The sequence below is a fragment of the Cryptomeria japonica genome, chromosome 2 (genome assembly GCF_030272615.1).
Source record: "Cryptomeria japonica chromosome 2, Sugi_1.0, whole genome shotgun sequence".
In the NCBI taxonomy this organism is placed as follows: domain Eukaryota; kingdom Viridiplantae; phylum Streptophyta; class Pinopsida; order Cupressales; family Cupressaceae; genus Cryptomeria; species Cryptomeria japonica.
The window spans coordinates 256,744,309-256,768,061 of record NC_081406.1 but is presented as its reverse complement, the minus strand read 5'-3'; the positions used below and the strand labels follow the sequence as shown (position 1 = coordinate 256,768,061).

Here is a 23,753-nt window from a genome sequence, read left to right as displayed (position 1 = left end):
TACACATATCAATTTTATTATTAATCCAATTGTTTTGTAATCCAATCCAATCAAACATAGATCTAACCTATTTGTTTGATCCAAGTCATGTCCATGGATTCAAGGTCATCACTGTAGTCATGAACTTGATTAAGTTAAATGTAAAAAATAAAACAAATTTTTTTAGTTAACTAATTCCATCTTACGCTTTGGTCCTAGATTGACTTTGTAAACATTTTCACACTACGATGTTGTGTTTATGTATAAAGGAACACTCATTGCTTTCATCTAATTATCTAATATGACATGGCATTAGAAAATACTAGAATATATCAATTCACATTTGCACTCAAATCAAACTACTCTATTATATTTTCTCACACTCACCTTAGCACACACCAGCCACCTAACAACAATTCTTTAAATTAGCATATTTGAAGCTTGTTATTTGTGAATGTATTTTTAAAGACAACTAGCTTAATAGTAAAACCCTAAGAGATTAAGAAAATATCATCATCCAATAGTATAGTTAAAAAAATAGATCAAGTTTGAAAATATGAAGCAAATTCGTTGTTGCAAACTTAAACTTAAACTATGAAGGTGATCCAAATAGAATATAAAATAACATTTTGACTCTCATCTATACACATAATTGACATTTCCATATTCCGCGATGCATCAAATTCACTACTTTATAAATTGATTAAAAATTTCAATCAAAGAATTAAATATTCTCTCTTCATTAATTACAAATTATAACATCATCATATTGACTATTTGATATATTATATCTTTAAATTTATTTGTATTTAATTGTGTTTATTTATCCAATTAACGTCCATGGACATTCTCGTTACCTTCATGGAATATTGGCAATAAAATTATAAATACATTGGTAAACTTGCAATGATTTAGGCTGCTATGGTAAAAACCAGTTGATTTTAGCGCTTGTCCTTTTTAAAAGAACGGTCCCTTGTCAAATACCAGTAGGCTAGAGGTTACTATAATACTTAAAATTCAAACCTTGAACTGCACTCTAATATAAATTAATGGGCTGTGTAATACGGAAATTTGGAAGCGGTTAAAGAAAAATGGTGAAGCCAATCTTGATGCCTCCGCCGGGGCAGAGCCTGCCTCCCGATGTTACCCAATTGATCGAGCAGCTTGAGAGGCACTGCCTCGCTCCTGATGGATCCCTCATTGCCAAATCCGCTTACTACGATCTTCAGCTGGTAAATATAATTATGTTACGGCAATTGGTATAGAATTCCCTCTATTTGATTTGGTAATTTATATCTGCAACAGGCCCGTGAGGAGATGGCGAGAGAGAGGCTTCGTTACTTGGAAGCAATGGTAAGCTTTATACCATTTTGATGTTTTCACTTTTTTTTTGTTTTTACCATCATGTAGAATATGGGGGTCTGTTAATGCAGGCTGTATATTGCGAAGCCGTGGCAATGGTAGAAGAATATCAACAAGCGGTGTCGGTGGCAACAGGTCTCGGAGGAATTCGAGATCTTCAAACGCTGTTTTCTCAGTTGGGTTTAAGAAGCTCTCCACAGGTTTTGAACCCTTGACCTTATACATTCTTATTGATACAACCAATTGGCTGGGATAGTTCTTCTGTCGTTGTGGAATTATGTCAAATTTCACAAGGGACAGGCATTTTCATTTTCAATGTCTTTTTTTATTTTATTTCAAAATGTTCTCTTCTCGGGATAATATTTGGTAATAGTTTTCCTTAGCCATATATTAGCTGGGATGCTTTTTCTTTGGCAGTTTGTGAATGCTGAATACCATTGGATGAGTGATCCAATTTCAATACTTAACACATATCCTGGGGTCCTGGGGAGCTGAACCTGGGGCCATGGTTTGAACGCTCAAGAACGACCACTTAGGGAGGGTACCCTTGGAGAGGCTTGCAATCTCCCAATTTCAATAAATCTGCAAAATCCATAATCGTCCTAAATTTGTGGAGCAGCTGCTGCTTAGGAGAATGATTTCCAGAGGAGTCTACCTGCGGGGTGCTGAAAAATTGCATCGTTTAGCTCTGAGGAAAAATGATTTTCTTGTCAGATTGACAGCTGTATATAATTCACTTTTTAATTATACTTTCTTCCACAATAGTTAACTGGCAGTTCTCGTTGCATATTCAGAAAATAGTTTAGCAGAGCAGTTATTTGTGAAAGCAATGACCTAGTCTCATAGACCAGGAGTTTTAGAGATCTGAATATTGAAAATTAAAAGCTGAGAACTAGTATAAACTGTCTTCCTTAATAACATAGAGTAGAAGTTTATGAGTGCAATTCTGTCCACTGGAGCTTAATGCATGCCTTGTACTGTATAGGGGATCGACATTGACTGAGGGCCTTTACTTACAATTTATCTTTGATATTTATTTGTTAGAGGAATGTAGAGGCTGTCTCAGGAACAATAGCTGAAATGTTAGCATAATAAACACTGGTTAGCTCTTGTAATGCTTCAATCCGCCCAGTGATCGATATGCAACTCTATTGGTCCCTGAGACAAGGTAAACCCAACAAGTGCAAGTGCAAAGATCCCCGTACCCTTAACCAAACTGCATTACTCATCTGACCCCTTTGATATTTATTTGTAAGAGGAGTGTAGAGGCTATCTCAGGAGCAAAACCTGAAATTTCAAGATAATAAACACTGGGTAACTCTTGTAATGCCAAAAGCCTCCTGGCGATTGACATGGAACTCCACTGGTTCCCAAGAGATACGGTAAACACAAGAAGTGCAAGTGCAGATCCCCATACTTCTAACCAACCTACATTACTCATTTGCCCCTCGAGATATTTGGTGGGACCCTGGGGCAAGCTTACAGTCTTGATTGTAGCTTTAAGACAAACCTGCCGGGCCATGGCTTTGTGTGTAAACTGTGGCCTAGGCTGCACGGTGCTGCTCATGACTGTTTAGGAAACCTTCACGAACAGTGTTGTGCAGCCTAGGTGGCAACTTTAAGTTAAAGCCACAGCCTGGCCTTAAGTCAAAGCCAAGCCATGGGTTTTTCTTTAAGCTGTAACTTGGGCTGCAAACTTGGCTTGGGTTCCATTAAAGTCCTTGAAGGAGTCAGATGAGGAATGCAGGTTGATTTGAGTTGTGGGAAACTTTGTGCTTGCTCTTCTTGGGTGTACGTTGTCACTCCGAGTCCAGTGAAGCTGCATATTGATCATCGGAAGGATTTTTGGCTGAATGCCCACTTTGCTGCATGCCATGTACGCATTCAAATAATATCATGCCGGTCTCATTCAGTACTGTTTGTGAGTCTCATGAGTATTTGTTTTTTAATATATTTGATTCACACAAGACTGTTTTGAAAGTTTTGGTGTAGTATGTGAAGGGAACTTTAGTCTAATGCCATGGAATTTCTGCAGGTATATGAAGCTTTAGAACAACGGCTGGTTGTTGCAGAGGCTGCTCAACGACTCAGGCTTCCTCTTCTTTCTAAGGATGGTGAAATTCCAGAGGAGGAAATAGAGAAATTAAGTATAATTTCTAGGAGCTCTCTTGACAGCACCATTACTAGCATGACCAGCAGCTCCAGTTCTAACTCAACTGCCAGTACAAGTGTAAATAGTGTTGGGGGTGGGCTTAATAGTAACATATTGGGAGCTAATAGTTCTGATATTCAGGAGCCAGGTGTTGGAGGGGTTGCTAATCGTTTTCTTGGAGTAACTCCTGGCTGGTTACGACAAATTCATCTTCCTCGAGCACATTTTACAGAGGTAGATACATACCACTCAATTGGCTCTGAAAATACTGAAACATTTTCGATTGTCTTTGTGAACTAGTTATCAAATATTGATCCGATTTTTATGATGCAACTCTCATTGCAATGTTCTATTTGTAATATATCCACTTGAATTAAGTTTTTATATCCTCTAATTGGTAATAACCTATTGTTATTTAGAATCATACTGCTGATTTATCTATTTGATGCCTGTAATTAGAGTTATTGGTGTATGGCTTCAGTTACTCTGTATCTACCAAGTTTAAGTCTAGATGGTCAAGGCAATGAACTGTCATTTTGCTGGGATTTCAAATCGTTATAGAGATTTTATTATATTTACAAGTTACCATAATTTATGGGGAATGTTGTAATAAAAGAAACAATTCCTATGATTCATGGATGATATTAGTCATGCTTTCCGGAATATATTTTCCGTTCAAACCAAGGAATGATTTGTGGGCTAGATTTTGTGTTCACAATATGCAAATGCATTTTGGCAGAGTGTCATGTCCCTGCCAAGATAGGCAGAAATTCTTCTTGGCAACCCTTAATAAATATTGATCATAAAACCTAGGCGATAGCAATTCAAGGGAAAGGGCTGACCAAGGGTAAAAGATACAAAATCTGAAAGGGCCGACCAAGGCTAAGGGGAGTATAATAATAATTAAGGGCTGACCTAGGCTAAGAACATATAATTATCTACAAGGCAGTGCTTGAATCAAGAGGGGATGCGTCCCTAGCAAAGGAGATGTTGTTTATGAAAAGAAGCGACCCTTCACCCAAAAATAAAGATATAAAGGGAGAAACATTTGGTTGTGGCAAGAGAATGGGAAAATGGAAAACATGAATGAAATCAGCAGAAATAAAGAATAAATATCAATCAAGGGAAACAAAATAGAAAGGAAATTGGGACCTAAAAGCAGAATTAAATATCGTCTTCAGCAATAATAATATCTTGCTCGATAAATTTGAATAATCTTAGATTATAAATAATTAGATATATAAATATATATTGCAGAAAGCGAGCAATTGCAGCTATTTGTATGCAATTTTATTACATTGCTTTAAGTTTTTTACTAGCAATTCATATAAAAATCTCCTGTAGTATTCTATTTTGAATTTATTAGAAATGTCCTGCAAATAGGAAGGACAGCCAGCTCTATTGTCCGACCAACACAGCCAATTGCCAATTCACTCCATCCAAATTCTGCTCATTCAGCATGTCCATCACAACCCGAGAATCTGATTCACAAATGATCTTCTGCCAACCCAAGGCAACACCTCTTTCCAAAGCATAGAGCACAACAAGAGCTACCATAAAATTATGGTATGCCTTGGAATAAATATTAATGATATTAGGGCATTTTGATTTAAATAAGAAAGATGATTATATGAAATTAGATGCTATCATGGATTATTAATACTAATGATTTTAATATCAGTTTCTAGTGATTAATATTATTTGCAGGACCTAAAACAAGAATGTCTTATAAAGGGCATTTCAAATGGTTAATTTTATATTCATAAATATATTTTATTTCTTATCTTAATTTGGAATTGCTGTTTTAGGGCAAAAATCAGTAATATCCTAAAAGGGGGGACAATACGATTGGTATAAGTGCGTTAATTCTGCCAGCCTGCGGGAAAAACCTACTTTAATTTAATTTATCATCCAATTAGGGTTAACTATTCAGCCCTCTTTTTAATCAATCCTATATTTAAATTTCATCCCAATTATCTCTTTCCAGGTTAACTAGTTGGTGTAAGATACCATCAGTTGCACCAATTAAAGTTAAAATTCAACATCATTCAAGAGTTGATAAATGCATGGGTTACTCTTCAATCATACTATCCATTACTTTGATATTCCTATTACAAAACATATCTTAACATTGGCTAATTACTTTCCAATATCAAAGCTTCAAACTCATTATACATTCTAGGTCTTAAACATTCTTTACATAGACAATATATTTTTTTTTTGGTCAAGTAATAATTATTGATTTTATTAAGAGATTGGCTTTTTGAACTGGCCCGAACAAGGTGGGGCTACATCTAGGGAGCCACCTCCCCAAATAAAAACACACAAAGGTGTCTGACCACAAAGTAGGTCAATGGTTACATTACTGACTTAACTCTACCTTTCTCATGAGAGCAAAGAGTCATACTGAAACCTTCTACCTTAGCTCTCTTTTCTTTCTTCCTTTTAACCTCTGTCCATCCTCCCTCCTGCCCCACATCTTTTAGCTGCTTCAAATTGGAATCTCCCAACATATCCTTCCCCCCCACTTCTGCACTTTGTAAACAGAGTTGAACCCCATTAGTCTCCGCTTCGTTGCTACACTCCTTCTTTGAACAAGAAAGAGCCCCCAAGTTCTGAGGGCAGTCACTGCCTACCTTATCAGCACAATTGTGTAATGTCCCCAAATTAGTCATACTTTAAATTAACCTAAATTTTCCCAAATCTAAAATAGGTAATTAAGTTTATGGGAGTACCTTTGTTTACTGTTTTCCTGCAACACAAAATTGGAGAACACATATGAAGTAACACTTATAAACTGAAACTTATACTAGTGAATTAAAATGAGTGATACAATTCTTTAATGCTAAGTCACCAGGTTCGAATTCGAATTCGAAGTTCGACAGCTTTGAAATTCGATGAAGTTCGATGCGGAAAAAATTCGAAATGTATAAAATTCGAATTAAATTCGCCATATGTAATTTTTAAATTTTTTTTTAATAAATATATGTAATATATCTATAAATTTGCGTAAATAGTTTAACATTGATAAATAGATTTGAAATCATTACAAAAAGATGACACATTTATAAAATATAAACCGTAGGAAACATATGCTTTCACTATCGCAAAGATGTTCTTTTGTCAAAAAGGTACAATAACAGTCAAAAACTTTAGAACTTTAAAATAACTCTAAGTCATCAAGAGCACTTGGCTGGGATGCCAAATCATCATCATCTGTATCACTACTCAGTTCATCATCTACAAAGTCAGGCTCATCTGCATCTGGCATTGCCATGCCTTCAAGAGTTTGTTGTAAAGAAGTGTTCTTTGCTGATTTGTTCATCAGCAATTTCAAATTGCTGCGAACATAGACAAGATCTCCCAACTTTCCAGTCAGCAATTTGTTCCTCTTTTTGGAATGGATGTGGTCAAAGCAACTCCAGTTCCTCTCACAAGCTGATGAACTTGCTCCCTGACTCAAAATTCGAATAGCAAACTCTTGTAGTTCAGGAGCTGATGATCCATAAGCGATCCACCATCTATATCCAGACATACGTGGCGAGTCATATTTGGCTTCTGCCCCTCCAAACATCCCTTCTCCTCTCTTGTATTGCCAACTTTGATCTCTGATTAGTGCTGCAATTTCTGGATTTGGTACATACCTGCTAATGGCTTGGTAAAGCCCTGCCATGATTTCATTATCACCCCTTCTATCAATAGAAAACAACTTAGGCTCCAAAAAGCAAGCTGCTGCATGTAAAGGTGTGTGCATCATTTTCCATCTGCAATCAACTGCCTCCCATATCTGCCTATATTCTGCTTCTTCATTGTTTAGTGCTTTTTGAATAGATTCCTTACACCGGTCCATGCTTTCATAAAGCATGCCAAGGCAAGGAGTGTCACCATCAACCATACGAAGCACGTCAACAATTGGTTCACATACAAGCAAGACTTTTGCTGCACTTTCCCAGAAATTGCTGTTTAAGATGATTTGCTCTATGTTCTTCCCCTTGGGGCCTTTAGAAAGCACTGAACTTTCCCACTGATTGGAACATATAATAGACCTCAAAGCTGCTTTTTCTTCAACCACTCTTTTCAAAGTGATATAATATGAAGCAAATCTTGTTTCACAAGGCCTCAACAATTCCTTTGATGCATGCTGCCTATAAATACTCAATGTGAGACGATGATTCCGTATGAAATTTGCAATTGCTCTCCCTCTATGAATAGCTTCATTTATCCATGGGAATTTAGCCAAGTCATGAAGCAACAAATCGAGACAATGCGCTGCACATGGGCTCCAATATATCTGTGGGTACTTCTCTACAATCAGCCTCCCAGCTCCCACACAATTTGCTGCACTATCAGTTACCACTTGAACCACATTTTCCATCCCTACTTCAAGAATGGCTTCCTCTAATATTTGAAAAATATACTCTGAAGTTTTTTTGTGGTTCATGGTGTCAATGACTTTCAAAAACACAACACCTTCAGGACAAGACACCAAAACATTAATCAATGGCCTTTGACACATATCTGACCATCCATCACTCAATATAGTGCAACCTGTTTCCTTCCAAGTGGCTTTGACATCAGCTAATTTTTCAGTCACTCTATCTTTTGACCTCTGCAAAAGAGTTGTCCTGATAGCCTCTGAACCTGGGGGTGTGTACCCTTTGCCAAACTCTGCAATTTTCTGAACTGCATTGCGGAAATGAGGATTTCTCGCAACATTGAATGGAATAGCACTTGTGTAAAACAAATCAGCAACTGCATCATCCACCTGTTGTTTCTCTACTGGTTTCCAAAAGTTGTTCAGTGTTCCACTCTGTTTTGGTACACTCGCCGCTTCGGATTGCACAGAAGAGGAAGACATGGCAGATGTGAATCTAGATATATCTCCTTCAATTCTCTGTTTCTTTTGTGCCTTCTTCATTTTGCCTACCGTTGAAGCAGCCAACTCTTTCTCTAGAATAGCTTTAAGTTCTGGAGTCGCACCTGTGCATGCTTGAACACCTCCACCTGGACCCCCTTTATTAGCAAGGAAGTGGTCCCTAAGCCTTGTTAAAGTTCCAATGATATTTGCCTGACACATGTTACATTTGATGTGAGTTCCATTTCGGGTCACATGCTTCCATGCCTCAGAAGTTGATTTGGGAGGAGCCATTAAATGAAAATCTGCATGTTTGGAAAGAAAAATTAAAAAACACACTATTTTTATTTCAACCTTTTAAAAATATATAATATTAAACAATATAATAAAAAACCATTAATATAAAATTATAAATTATATAATAATAATATTAAACAATATTATAAATTTATAAACATAAAAAAAATTGACACCATATTAATATCATATAAAAAAATGAAGCAGAGATATGTAATAATAAATTAATAATATCATATTAATATCATAAAAAATAAAAAAAATTAACACCATATTAATATTAAATTATTAATTATTAAACATAAAAAATATTAAACCTAAAAAAAATTAATAAAATATAAAAATATATAATATTATATTATAAAATATAAATATAAAGCATAAAATATATAATATTATTATTATATAAAATTACATTTTTAAACATTAAGTTATTAACTATTTAACATTATAAACAAAAAAAAAAAATAATAAAATAAAAAAAAATACCTGTGCGGCGGACGTGTGCGGCTGTGCAGGCGGCGTCGCGGAGTGTAGGCGGCGTCGGCACTGGTGGCGGCGTCGTCGCGGAGTGCAGGCGGCGTCGGCACTGGTGGCGGCGTCGGCACTCGGCACTGGTGGCGGCGTCGTCGCGGAGTGCAGGCGGCGTCGACACTGGTGGCGGCGTCGCAGACGGGTGGCGGCCGAGCACCGGTGGTGGCGTCGTAGAGCGGGCGGTGGTCGCAGAGCGGGCGGTCAGGCAGAGCGGGCGGTGTTAGCAGCTCGCGTGGGTGTGGTTGCAACGTCTGCGGCCGCCTATTTATAAAATCCGCCAAAACAAACCCTAAAACGCAAACCCGAAAAATTAAAAAAACACTTTAACAAACCCTAAAATCGAATTTAATCGAATTTAATCGATTTTTTTAATGGTTTTTCAAGTTCGCCGAATTTCGAACTTCAAGGTTCAAATTCGGTCGAACCTGGTGACTTAGCTTTAATGTATTAATTACCATTAGTATTATATTTGTTAGATAAAATCAGATTGGAGGTTAGTTGCCATTCTTTATTATCCAATTATTAGTGCACTAGGGTAGGCTAGTTGGATAGGGTGTCCAAGAGACCCTTCACCTGGGCCCAAGAGCAGATGCTACATCCCTCTTGGCTCCATTTGGTAGGTGTTAGGCATCCATCATGGAGTGGCATACCCAGTGAGGTGTCCTATCGCCGTTCCCCCTCATCACAACCACCTCCTCTCTTAAGCCCAAGAGCAGATGCTTCATCCCTCTTGGCTCCATGTGGCAGGGGTTAGGCATCCTTTATGGAGTGACGCACCTAAGAGAGGGTCCCACACACATTTAGCAATGAGTTTGCCATTGATATAATTTTATAACAGGCTTGTAGGGGTTACAAGTTCCCTTAGTCTAACATTATTATACCATCATATTAACCAGTCCTTATATTGTCCATATTATTGTGTTATATCAGATTTTATGACAGCATTAAATTACATTCATTATCAGCTTTATAAGTTAAATTCATCACATTATATTTCAAGTTATCATCATTATAGAATTAATTCCCATCACATTTATATTTTTATTATATCTGATTGTGTTCATGTATCAGATTGTAGTGTCCACTATATTTACTGTATAACTGTGATCATTTATCAGATGATCACCTATATCACTGAATTATATTCATTTGAATGATCATTCCCCAGATGATCAATTGTATTGCTATATTATATTCCTTGTGACTGTGTCCATAAATTAATTATTTATTGCAGAGACCAATTCCATTTATCATATAGTTATCTTGTGCACGTACCTGGGCTGAATGTCTGCTTGAACAGTTCTTTCTTGCCGTATTTTCTCTTTATCTTTTTCAGTTTTCTTCTTCTTTTCCTTCTTCTATTCCCCCCCTTTTCTCCACATACATCTTACCATTTTTATATCGTATCCTATCTCTATTAAGAGATACAACTCCTCGAATAGTGATGACCATATGAAAGGTCACACATCCATCGCTGCCCTTTAGTTAACCAATCTAATCACTCCATTTCATGTGTAATTGTTACTTATTAGGATATATCAATCATAATACTGTCTGCCTTTATGAAGAGTTAATCGCTGCTTGTAATAACTTCTGACTTTTATTAATTATAACTTTTGCCTTTGTCTAGATTTAAAGTGATTGTTGCCTTTTTACCATCATAATCGCTGCCAGTAAACACTAAAGGCTGATTATCATTGTCTATTTCTGAGGAGACAATCTCTGACACCTGTAGTCCACCTAGTATTTGCTTTAAAAATTAACTTAATTTATTTTGCAGGTTACCGATCAGGATGAATGCAATTCTTTTAAATATATTTTTTATTAAATGTATCTTCTGAACCTATTTATTATTATATTGTTATGATAATGAATATTTACTTATTACATTTTATTTTGTTGGATTCATAATCGGGGACATGGCAAATTGTCAGTATTACCATTGTCCATCACCACAGCCCCAGAACCTCTTGATTTCACTTTAATAATCGCCAAGCACTCCGGTGGGCCAGAGCTCTCTAGGGTCTCCATCTCCTCTTCACTAGCTCCAATCGCTTCACTCAAGATTGGAGAGATTCTATGCTTTTCATCCACTTTCTCCACTGTATAATGAAGAGGGGTCACTTCCCTCCACCAAGTAGCTGATTTCTCCACTCTATGCTTGTCACAGAGGGCAACATTTTTGACCTGTTTTGAAGCATCGCCTACTTCTGAAGGGAACTCCTTCAATGCCCAAGAGCTGCACCCAACTTCCTTTTGAAGTTTTAATAGAAATTTTTGGCGGAAGACCTTTGGAAACATCCATTTCCACCAGGATCCAAGCATAAGTAGTATGCAATAAATTTAAAGAGCCTTCATCACCATTAAAAATCTACCCAACGAGTTCCCAACAGCTTCAAAACAGGAGTCAAACTAGAACTGCATGGGGAGGTTTGGGAGCCTAACCCATAGAGGAATCCGATCAAAAGATTCAGAAATGGGGTTAAAAGCTAGATGCCATGGTTTCAGCATCAAGGGATGATTGTCTTCCCAACACCATTGACTGTCGCAAAGGATCTTACTTTTGTCCTCATTTTCAAAAACTGTTGAGACTATGTAGCTTCGGTAAGATAAATGATTGAATGAGAGACTTCATTCATCTCTCATTCAATCATCTATTCTATCGATAAGACTACAAGCTAATGGTAGACATCATGATTGATTGAACTTGTTATAATCATCTTTATATGCATTTCATGTTTCAAGCATTTCTAATCTATTGTTGATCGAGATATGATCGTATTTCTTATGCAGAGATTTCAGTTATGTTGTGAATGTGATTGGATCTGTATATCTATTATAGTTGTCATATGACAACACTAATTAGTGTTGTCATATGATAACTATAATAGTTATCTTATAAACTTTGCTCTTATACCGATCCTCTATTTGATTTACATAATCGAATTACACTTACCATGTTTGGTATCGATTATCATTAATAGCATTAAGAATAAACCGATTGGTTATCGGTTAAAATGATAATTATATTGCATTGGAAATAAACCGATTTGTTATCAGTTATGATTATGATTAAAATAGCATTAGACATAAACCGATTGGGATCGGTTATTATTCTTTATGTATCGGCATTTATATAAACCGATAGTTATCGGTTTTTCTTAATGAAAAGGCACCTCTCTTGGATTGATCAAGACATGTCTTGATCGGACATGTCAAGAGACATGTCTGGTCAAGGCATGCCTTGATCTTTCAAGGCTATGCGTATATATTTGCCATGAAGAATGCTGTAGTAAACATCGAAATCAATAAATGTTATCTACAACAATCTGCAATATAAGAAGGAACAGTCAATACAAACTGTAAAAGATGAAATATATTCCTTAAGCATTGAAGTAATTCAATAAGAAAGTAAAAGAATATCTAAATTCTTACAACTTCAGATTTTGAACATAAATTTGAATTACATTTACATGGTATCAGAGTCAGGTTGATCGAACCTAAGGCATTCAAATTTGAGAACTTCAAATCGAGGATATAAACATCACATTTCCCATGGCTAATGCTATCAGATTTGAGGATAGACTTGAAGGAGGCGATAATTTCTCAGCATGGAAATTCAGAATTAAGATGATTTTAAAAGAGAATAAAGTTGAATCGTTTGTAAGAGTTGAATCTAAAGAACCAGAGAATGAACCTGACAAATCGACATGGATTGAGGGAAATGAAAAAGCCATGAAGATCATAGTCGATGGAGTGAGAAATCATATTATGCCAATAATAACAAAGCATGAGACTGCCTACCATATGTTCAAAGCACTCGAAAGTGCATTCGAGATAACCAATGCAAGTAGAACCTTGGCTCTAAAAAGAGAAATAAATCATATAAGTATGAACAAAAGAGAGTCAATCAATGCATACTTGTGTAGGAGAAAAAGTGACACTAAGCAAACAGGCCCTAATCTCACTTTCAACCACACACTTGTGGAATACGAAAGAGCCTAGAGGTATCACACAATTGGCTACTTCTTTTTGTGGAAGAGAGAGAGCCACGGGCTACCTATTAGGATTTCTATTCCTTTGTTGCAAATGATAGATAAAATGATGCAAGTTCAACTATTAACCCTAAAGTGTAAGTATGAACTAATAACAAGATTGCAGAATTGAGTTTAAACAATGGAAAGCTGTAAACACAAGGACAAGACAGGAATGCAGATGCGTACCCGGAGTTAAAATCTAAGTGAAAATGTTCGAGACGGGGGTGCGGGCGCCACTGTCCTGATTCTGCCCCTGACACTGCTCCGGAAACTGCTGTTTTGCAACCTGAAAAGCTGTCGGAAATGCTGAAAACTTGTTGTTTGACAGAGGGACCAGGGCGCCCAGCGCCCCTGTCCTGGCAGGACCAGGGCGCCCCACGCCCCTGTCCTGGTCTTCTGTTCTGAAATTTGGTGTGTTGCTCGGTTTCCGTCTGCTTCTCCTGGATCTGTAACTTGCGGCGTCGTTCGAATTCCGAAACCTGCACTTATATCTAAAAAGGTGTGGTGGGCGGCTATATAGGGTTTTGCCTTAGTCAAACCCCCGCTTTGGTGATTTCCACCTCCACGAATAGCCAAGTTGTATTGTAAAAGTAATGTGTGTGCAGACCTTGTGTGTGTGCAAGATCCTAAAATGCAAGTAAGCAAACTAGAGCAACCTAGAAAGTAAACCCTAATTGCTTGTAAATGATAATGTAAATGCTCCAAATCAAGATGCAAAGTGATCTAAAGCATGGATACACATGATATAATGAGGCTTATGCAAAGACATGAAAACAACATGAAATCATACCCAACCCCAAGGGAGGGGTACAAGCCAATCTTCAGTCGGTAATCTCCTATTGCTCTTCAATGTCTTTCAAGCCCTAAATGGATGAATGAAATTGATGAATGCTTGATGGATGGATGTTGAATGTTGTTGAAGTCTTCAAAGATCTGCTCTTTCGCTGCATAGAAGGTCCCTGAAACCAAAAATTCGGATCCTTTCAAATGAAGAAAGAGAGTTCTTATATATGAAACCCTAGGTCTTAATTTCAACTTTTGGCCGACCTAGAGATTGAATCTCCCGCCAATTTCTTGGGGTTAAGCTTTATTTTATGATTGGATCGCGCTCCTAAAATTTCGGGAAAAATGTCCGGGACCATGTGCACTCCGGGCGCCATGGTCCCGACAACTTTTCACCAAATTTTCAGGGCCGTCGGATATGATGATTTTAGAGAGAATCTCGAAGTTACAGGTGATTTTGAGATGTTCTGACCCCCGAAATTAGGCCTTAAAGTTCAAAATAGTGCCTAATTAGGGTTTTTGATTAAATGATGTATTGGAGGAATAACATGAAAAGGGCGCACTTTAATGAAAGGGCCCAACTTTATGATATGGGAGATGATAAAATAGAACCTTAGACCTAATTAATTTAATTAATTAAGTGCTAAAGGGGAAATGTAATGCAAAATGCAAAATGCGTCAAGGCGGGTGCTAAACTAGGTGTGAAATTGTACCACCCTAGCAAGTGCGTACAATTTAAGACGCTACAATACTTAATGCGGATATCAGCCCTAAGGGATGAACTGGCAACGCTTGGATATGAGATCCAAAGCAAAGAGCTAACACTCATTGCTCTAGATGGGTTGCCTAGTACATGGGAAACATTCGTCCAAGGCATTAGTGCAAGGGCTAAATATCCGAAATTTGAAAGGCTAAGAGCAGATTGTCTTCAAGAGGAGTCAAGGTTAAATAAGAAGGGGATCAAGCAAAAGACCATAGATGAAGATCTCCATGTTCTAAATACAAACTCCAACAAGAAAAGCAAGAAGAGAAAGAACCGACATGAGAAAGGGTCATCTAAGAAAGACATCTCCCACATTTAGTGCTTTAGGTGTGATCAATATGGGCACTATGCAGTAAAATGTCCGGATAGAATTAAACAACAAGCTACATTTGCAAAAGTGAAAAGGGAAGAACATGACTCCGAGAAGCATGTATTTTACTCTGCCCTCTCTAGCCAAGTATCCAATAAATCTAACACTTGGATCATTGACAGTGGGTCTTCAAGACACATCACTGGGTATAGAGAATTATTGGATTCCATGTTAGAAGAATTTGATGAAGAAGTAACCATTGGTGATGACTCTGCACATCGTACTTGCACCATTAAGCTGAAGACATGCATGTCCCTCCAACTCACCAGAGCCCTATTCATTCCCGGCATCAAGAGGAACTTAATCTCCGTATCTGCACTTGAAGATGATGGGTACAAAATGACCTTTATGAATGGTAAAGTTCTAGCATGGCCACAAAACTCTTCCATCAAGAAGGCTATAACCATAGGACATAGAAAAAGCTATTTGTACAAGGTATGTACTGAATCTAACCTAGCCCTACTTCTTGAGATTGCAGATTCTAATGAAATTTGGCATACAAGATTAGGTCATTTAAACTTTCGTGCTTTATGTTCAATGGAAAAATTAGTAATTGGTTTTCCCAAGTTAAAACAATACCATTCTGGTACATGTAAGGGGTGTGCCCTAGGCAAAAATACTAAGAGTTCCTTTCAGAATAGTTCTAGGAAAACAAACAATGTTTTAGAACTAGTTCACTCTGACCTATGTGGGCTAATGTCTGTACCATCATTAGGAGGGTTCCTTTATTATGTAATATTCATTGATGACTTCTCCAGGAAGACCTGGATGTACTTTCTTAAATGTAAAGAATCTGAAGAGATCCTCAAGAGATTTAAGGAATTCAAATCTCTTTTTGAAAACTCTTCCGGAAAGAAAATAAAAATCCCAAGGACTGATAATGGGAGGGAATATACCTCAGACATTTTTTAGGGAATTTTGTAAAGAAACTGGGATTAAGAGGGAGTTCATTGTTCCCTACAACCCCCAACAAAATGGGGTTGCTAAGAGGAAAAATAGAACCATTGTAGAAGTAGCCAAAGCCATGCTTCTTGATCAAAACTTAGAAACTCATCTTTGGGCAGAAGCCTCCAACACTGCTGTATACATACAAAATAGATGTCCTCACTCCCACATTGAAGACAAAACTCCTGAAGAAGTTTTCACCAGGATAAAGCCCGATATCACCCACTTCAGGACATTTGGATGCCCTGCTTACTTTCATATATCTGGAAGAAAAAGAATCTTTGTTGGATATAGTGAAACCTTTAAAAGGCTACAGAATATTTGTGCCTAGACATAGCAATATTGAACTTAGTAGAGATGTAATGTTTGAAGAAGAAATAGCCTTCAAAAGGGCTAAATTCTCTATTGAGTCAGAAATCTATGCTCCATCTTCAGACCTAGAAGAGGATACCACTCCTGAGATTTAGAGGGAGTGTTCAGAAGAAAATGAAGTACAGATTCCTCCCCAAGAAATCCCTAAGAAAAGACCTCTATGGGCTCACAAAACAATGGAAGATGCAAGGGACTTTGTAGCTCCTTCAGGGACTTTTAGAGAAAGTAAGAGGCCCCGAAGAGTCACTAGCTATGTAGCCCTAATGAATGATCTCTCCAGATCAGAACCCTCTAGTGTACCAGAAGCTCTTAAACATCAAGTTTGGAAAGATGCCATGTCATGTAAGAAGTCTTGTGCCTAGCTCTCCAATTCACCCTTACTCACCCCAACACCTCAACTCACCCTTCTACTCAAACTCCTCCTAGGTAACCTGTTAGGGTACACTCCTTAGACCTCCAAGGCCTAAACTCTATTGGCTTGCCTCCTAGGTATAGCCTCTTGAAGTTTCTTGTTGGTTTTGACCCAAATCTCTGATTTTGAGATGGTCTCCTACTAGGTTCCCAAAGCTCCAACTAGGCTCCAAAGACCTCCACCAAGGATCTTCACTCTAACAACATGTTTAAAGGTTGTGGTTATGTTGTGCAGGTATGTTCAAGGTCATTTTATGCATTGACAAGGTCTGCACCTTCCTCCCAAGCCCTAGGCTTTCAACTTGCTTCTACTGGCTGCTATTAGGCCTAATTGACTAGCCCTTCCTTGACTGTTTTTTGGGTCTTCTTCCCCAAACTTTCCTAACAACCCCTAGATATTTTTACATATTTAGATACCCATTTGGAAGTTAAACAAGATTATTTAGTTTCCCATTTGGGTTTGTCGTACAACTAGGGTTACTGAAAATGAGCTATTTTTAAGGGATTGAGGGCTTCCAGGCAGTTTTGGGAGATGTGCTCCAAACTCTTCACCAGTCACAATCACCAACCCAAACAAACTTGGATTCTTTTAGTACACTCATAGACCTTTCCAAAACACTATGGGTTGCTAGGGTGTCACTTCTCTATGGCTCTGAAAATGAGCAATCACTGCTACCCTCACACACTAGCTACAAGCTTGTGTGTTACTCATCTCACCCATTCTCCGCCTTGTGGCCTGCAAAAACACAAAACACCCACTCTAAAACTATTTATAGGGCCTACCCAAGCCATCCACCGGATTATAACTTGTGCCATCCGTGGATGCTCAGGTAAAATGCATTTTTACAATCAAAACCCCAAGTTTCAAGCGTTTGTGAGCAACTTTTACAAAAACAGTGATAACTTTTGATCCAAGGCACTTCAAGCCTTCATATCATACTTGCTGGAAAGAAAAAATAAATTCTTAACTTCCTCTGCTATTATGAGCACCGTACCAGACGGTATAGGTCGTACAAAAGCAGAAAATCAAAGCAAAATTAGTCCAAACGTGAGGAAAAACATAGGAAACCCTTGGCAAATGAATTGAATGCAAACCAAAAGTTGATTAACCTGTTATTGGAGATGCTTAGAAAGTTTTATACACCATTTTAAGTTGGTTCCAACCAATTTCCAACGCCATTTCCTTCATGGACAACTTTTGCCTAAAGATGCAAAGTTGTCATGACAATTTTGACAACTTTTACCTATGAGTGCAAAAACACACTCCAAGGCTCTCAAGGCCTGAAACTCACTCAAATGGCATCCCACAATGGATTTAAACCATTTCCAAACATTCTAGCAAGTTTCCAGGCATCCACCTGTTACAAACCAAAAATTGACATTTTGACAACATTTCAGGATAATGACAATTTTGGATCCTGAGCACAACAAAAGTGTGGACAACCAAACTATGGCTTCAAAAAGCATCATAGGATTTCTTCCACCTTATTACAACATAAAATAACTTGAAATCACACAAAAACTCTAAAATGCAAGAAAAGACAACTTTGAGCTAGGTGCTTTGCACCATACTCCCCTGGGGCAAGGAACTCAAGTCCCTTGAGTTATCAGGTTTGCTAGTTGAACTCCATGATGAATTATGTTAGCTTCTGACATCCACATAGCCTCTGAATCAGGTAGACCTGCCCACTTCACAAGATAATGTTTGTAGATGCCCTTTCTTGTCTTCTTGATCACCTTGGTATCCAAGATTCTTTCCAACTGAACTGGTTGACTAACTGGTAAATCCTTCACCCAATCCTCTTCAGATTGCAATGTGGTATCCATCTGAGAGGTCTGAGATTCTCCTTTATAGGGATACAAGTCACAAATATTGAAAATAGGAGATATGGCCAAAGAAGGAGGTAGTTTAACCTCATAGGCATTTTGACCAAACTTATGCACAATCTTGAGTGGCCCAATCTTCTTCATCATCAACTTGGTTGGCTGTCCTTTTGGAAGTCTTTCCTTTCTGAGATAAGCCAAAACTAAGTCGCCAACCTTAAATTGCAAGTTCCTTCTTGATTGATCAACTTGTTCCTTATATTTTTCTGATTTTTGTTCCAAGGACTGCCGTACTTTGTCATGAATTTCCTTAATACCTTTAGCAAAACTCTCTCCTTGAGCACTCTTGTGGGTCATTGTACTGATATCACTAAGTTCTAAGACGCCTCTAGGATGCATTCCATAAACAATTTCAAAAGGACTTTTACCTGTGCTCCGGTTGACTGAATCATTGTATGCATACTCTGCTTGGCTGATCACCAAGTCCCAAGTCTGACCATGCTGCTTGGTGAGACACCTTAGGAGATTACCCAAGGACCTATTGACCACCTCAGTTTGACCATTTGATTGTGGATGGTAGGCAGATGAAAATGAGAGTCTAGTACCCAACTTCTTCCATAAGGTTCTCCAGAAGTGACTCAAAAACTTGACATCCCTATCACTCACAATGCTATCTGGAAGTCCATGGATTCTTAGTATTTCCTTGAAGAAAAGACCTGCAATATAGGTGGCATCATTGGTACTCTTACAAGGGATGAAGTGAGCCATTTTGCTAAACCTATCTATCACCACATAAACACTATCAAATCCTCTTGGTGTTCTTGGTAAACCCAACACAGAGTCCATGCTCAAATATTCCCAAGGCCTTTCGGGTATGACTAAGGGTTGATATAAACCTGCATTACTTGCTGATCCTTTTGCTCTCTGACATATGGCACATTGTTCAACAAATCTCCTTACTTCTGAGTGCAACTTGGGCCAATAGTAGAACCGACTAACCTGCTCCATTGTTTTATCATTGCCAAAATGACCTCCAAGACCCCCTTGATGTTTCTCTTGAATGACGTTTTGTCTCATAGAGCATTGGGGTATACAAAGGAGATGTCCTCTAAACAACAAACCTTCCTGTATCATGTACTCTAAGTAGGAAACATGAGAAGTGTTAGAAAAATCAGAACATGTAGCATATATATCAGCAAAATCTTTGTCTTCTTTGTAGAGGTCTCTCAATTCCTCCAGCCCCACACTGTGCAATTTAATCTCTTGTATGGTCATGACTCTTCTACTGAGTGCATCAACAACTCTATTTGAGGTGCCCTTCTTATGCTTGATAGTGAAGGTGTAAGATTCTAGGTATTCTACCCATTTGAGGTGCTTCTGATTCAACTTCCCTTGTCCATTGAGAAAACTAAGGGCATGGTTGTCAGTATAGACCACAAACTCTTTGGGCAGCAAGTAATGACACCACTTCTTCAAGGCTTGCACCATGGCATACAACTCCAAGACTACACAGAGTACTTTTGTTTGGCTTCATTCAACTTTTCAGAGAAAAAGGCTATGGGAAGACCCTCTTGACTCAAAAAGCCCCTATTGCTCTTTGACTAGTATCACACTCAACTGTAAATAACTGATTGAAATCAGGTAACCTAAGGGTAGGTAACTCAGCTATCTTCTTTTTCAACAACTCAAATCCCTTTTGGGCCTCCTCTGTCCACCTAAACTGACACTTGACTCCCCTTTTGATAGTATTGAGCACAAGAGCACACACATGACTAAAGTTTCTTACAAACTTCCTATAAAAGGATGCTAACCCATGAAAGCTCCTAACATCACTGATATTCTTAGGTGTAGGCCAACTAAGGATTGCCTCAACCTTACTAGGATCCATTTTTAAACAACCTTGTGAAATGACAAAACCAAGATATACAAGTTCAGTCTTGAGAAGCTCACACTTTTCAAGGTTGATTTTGAGTTGTGCCTTTTTCAGCTTCTTCAAGACCATCTCCACATGCTTGAGATGTTCTTCTTTGGACCTACTAAAGATTAGAATGTCATCAAGATATACAATCACAAATTTACCTATGAACTCAACCAAGACTTCATTCATGAGCCTTTGAAAGGTGCTAGGTGCATTGGTAAGGTCAAATGGCATGACCAACCACTCATAGAGGCCATCATTGCTCCTAAAGGCTGTCTTCCATTCATCACCTGGTTTGATTCTTATCTGATGATAACCTGATTTTAAATCCACCTTTGTGAAGTAGCTTGCACCCCCAAGATTGTCCAACAGGTCTTCTATCCTTGGCATAAGGAACCGATACCTTATAGTGATCTTATTGATTGCTCTGGAATCAGTACACATTCTCCATTTTCCCCCTTTCTTGGGTGCTAAGACAATAGGTACAACACACTGACTCAAACTCTTTTTGATGAATCCTTTGTCTAAGAGCTCCTGCACTTGTTTGGCAATTTCTTCATTTTGACTAGGTGTCATTTTGTAGGCAGCTTTGTTAGGCAAACTTGCCCCTGGAATCAGATCTATTTGGTGATTTACATCCCTCATTGGTGGCAAAGAATCAGGTAGATCTTCTCCTATTACTTCTGCATATTGTTTGAGTAGACCCTTCACCTCTTGTGGCACTTCTTCCATTGGATCTGCCTTACCTTCTTCACTAGGTTTGAGCACAATAGCATACCCTTGATCTCCTTCTTGTTTCATCACCTTAAGAAAATTTTTCTCACTCATCATCATCACACTTGATCCCACTTGTTTTTCCTCTTTTGGATTAGGTAATGGATCCATTTGATACCTCTTACCATTCTTGATAATGACATAGCTATTCTTCTCTCCATCATACTGAGCCTTTACATCAAATTGCCATGGACGTCCCAACAACAAGTGGCAAGCATCCATAGGCAATATATCACATAAAATCTTGTCCTTATACTCACCAATCTCATAGTCTACCCATGCTTGCTCATCAACTAAGACATGTTGGCTCTGGTTGAGCCATGACACCTTGTAGGGAGTGAGATGTGGCAGCCTCTTTAACTTGAGTTTATCCACCATTTCAGTTGAAACTATATTCTCAGTTGAACCTGAGTCTACAATCACTTTGCAAATCTTGCCTTGAGACTTACAAGTTGTTCTAAACAAACTCTTCCTTTGTGGTGGCTCTTGAGCTTGAGGAATCTTCAACAAAGACCTTCTTAGCATTAGACTTTCACCATCTGTCACTGGGCCTGCCTTGCTGAGAGGGGAAGACACACTTTGATTGTCTTCTTCCTGCACTAATTGTGTTCTTCTCTCACCATGTATGAGTGTGAAGAGCTCGTTGCTTTCTTTGGACACCTTCCCATTGTGTGGCCAACTTGATTACAATTGTAACATCTACCAGTTAAAACTGAATTTCCTCTTCCCGAGCTTCCAAATCTGTCCCTAGAATTGTTTCTTTCTCTGAAGGATCCTCTAAATGACCCCCTTGAAGAGTCTCCACCACTTTCTTGCCTTGAGTTTTCTTCATTCCTTGATGTTTGCTGTCCTCTACCAAAAGTGCCCCTTCCTCTAAAGGATCTGCCACCTCTAAACTTTTGATTTTGTTCACTCCTCTTGATTTTGTCTTCTGCCCTTAATGCTAAATGAAAACACTTATATGAACGGTATCAGGAGTAAGGATACTGATTTCATCTTGTATATTTTGTCTCAATCCATTCATGTATCTAGCCAATTTCTCTACCTCATTCTCATGCTTCTTAGCTCCGAGGCTTAGTTTATGAAATTCCTCCGTGTAAGCATTGACATCTAGGTCTCTTTGTTTTAGGTTTTGTAGTCTTTTGTGGAGTTGTACCTCATAATCCCCTAATAGGAATTGTGCCTTGATCCTAATCTTCATTCTTTCCCATGAAGTGATATTCTTTACCTCCTTGCACTCTCTCTTCTTGCATCATGTTCCACCATATCAAGGCGGATCCTCTCAACCTTGATTTTGCCACATTCACCTTTTTCTCCTCTGTCACCTCCTTGTAATCAAAATGATTGTTTAGAGCATCCACCCAATCAGTTAACTCCTCTCCATTGAGATTCCCTCCATAGGTAGGTAGCCCATCAAGATTGTCCTTAGAAATGGACTTGACCGCATCAAGGAAAAGTCTTTGGTTTTGTGGCATTTGTAAGAACCCTACTGGTTCTTTGCTGCTATATTGGTCTACTACTGAATGCCCTGTCTGAATTTGTTTTGGTGTTTTGAATAGATATATTGTTTTTTTGTGTTTTGAGGGTTTATTTAAATCAAATAACCTAGAACTGAAACTAATTACAATAATCTGAAAATTTTGAAACAACTGAACTACTGCGGCAATGTATCTTTGTTTCTCAAGAGGATGGGAAAATACATTATTTTTTTAATAATAAAAATAATGGCAGCAACAACATGGAACCTGATTTTTATTTGATTCTTCTTTGCCTTCAACCGGAATTGAAGCATTTTACTATTCACGGGGTACTGTAGCGCGTCACTATTCACGGCAGCACTGTAGTGCATCACTATTCACGGGGTACTGTAGCGCGTCACTGTTCATGGGTACTATTCACGCGTCACTGTAGCAAATAACCATTCATAGCTGCACCTTATCTCTCCCTTATTTTGTGAATTCGATGAACACTGAAATAAATACTGTTGCAGCACAATCAGAACCTCTGTATGAGATTCTCTCAGAATTATCAAAATTCACCAGGTATTTCACTGGATCAAATGATGATCACATAGAAGAACTACGTTCTCCAATGGCAAAGCTGTAAACTCTTCTCAGAGTTCAAAATCACAATGATCAAATATATATTTTTTTTCCTCCCCAGAGAATGAGCTCTTAAGTCCCTTTTATTCTTTTCTTATGAGAGCTCACACACTAACCCGGCCAATGTGGAATAAAAGATATATTCCCACTTTCAAAAAAATTCATTTAAAACTCCATAGTTGGTGCGCCAATAATCCTTTTACATTAATTGTTCACTTGGCCCCATCTATGAGAACTAGACCCTTCACTTAAGTGATTTAAGTTATAATATAAAA

At 38.1% G+C, this 23,753-nt stretch overlaps 1 protein-coding gene across 1 annotated transcript in view; it reads left to right on the top strand.

Moving 5' to 3' along the window:
* Positions 1-888: 888 nt before the first annotated feature.
* Positions 889-23,753, top strand: part of LOC131047115 (AUGMIN subunit 4) — a 92,382-nt gene continuing 69,517 nt past the window's right edge. Inside the window, exons 1-4 of the mRNA XM_057980958.2 lie at positions 889-1,211; positions 1,285-1,332; positions 1,413-1,541; positions 3,377-3,727. Coding sequence (XP_057836941.2) covers positions 1,071-1,211; positions 1,285-1,332; positions 1,413-1,541; positions 3,377-3,727 — 669 coding nt within the window. The 5' untranslated portion in view covers positions 889-1,070. The remainder of the gene's footprint in view (positions 1,212-1,284; positions 1,333-1,412; positions 1,542-3,376; positions 3,728-23,753) is intronic.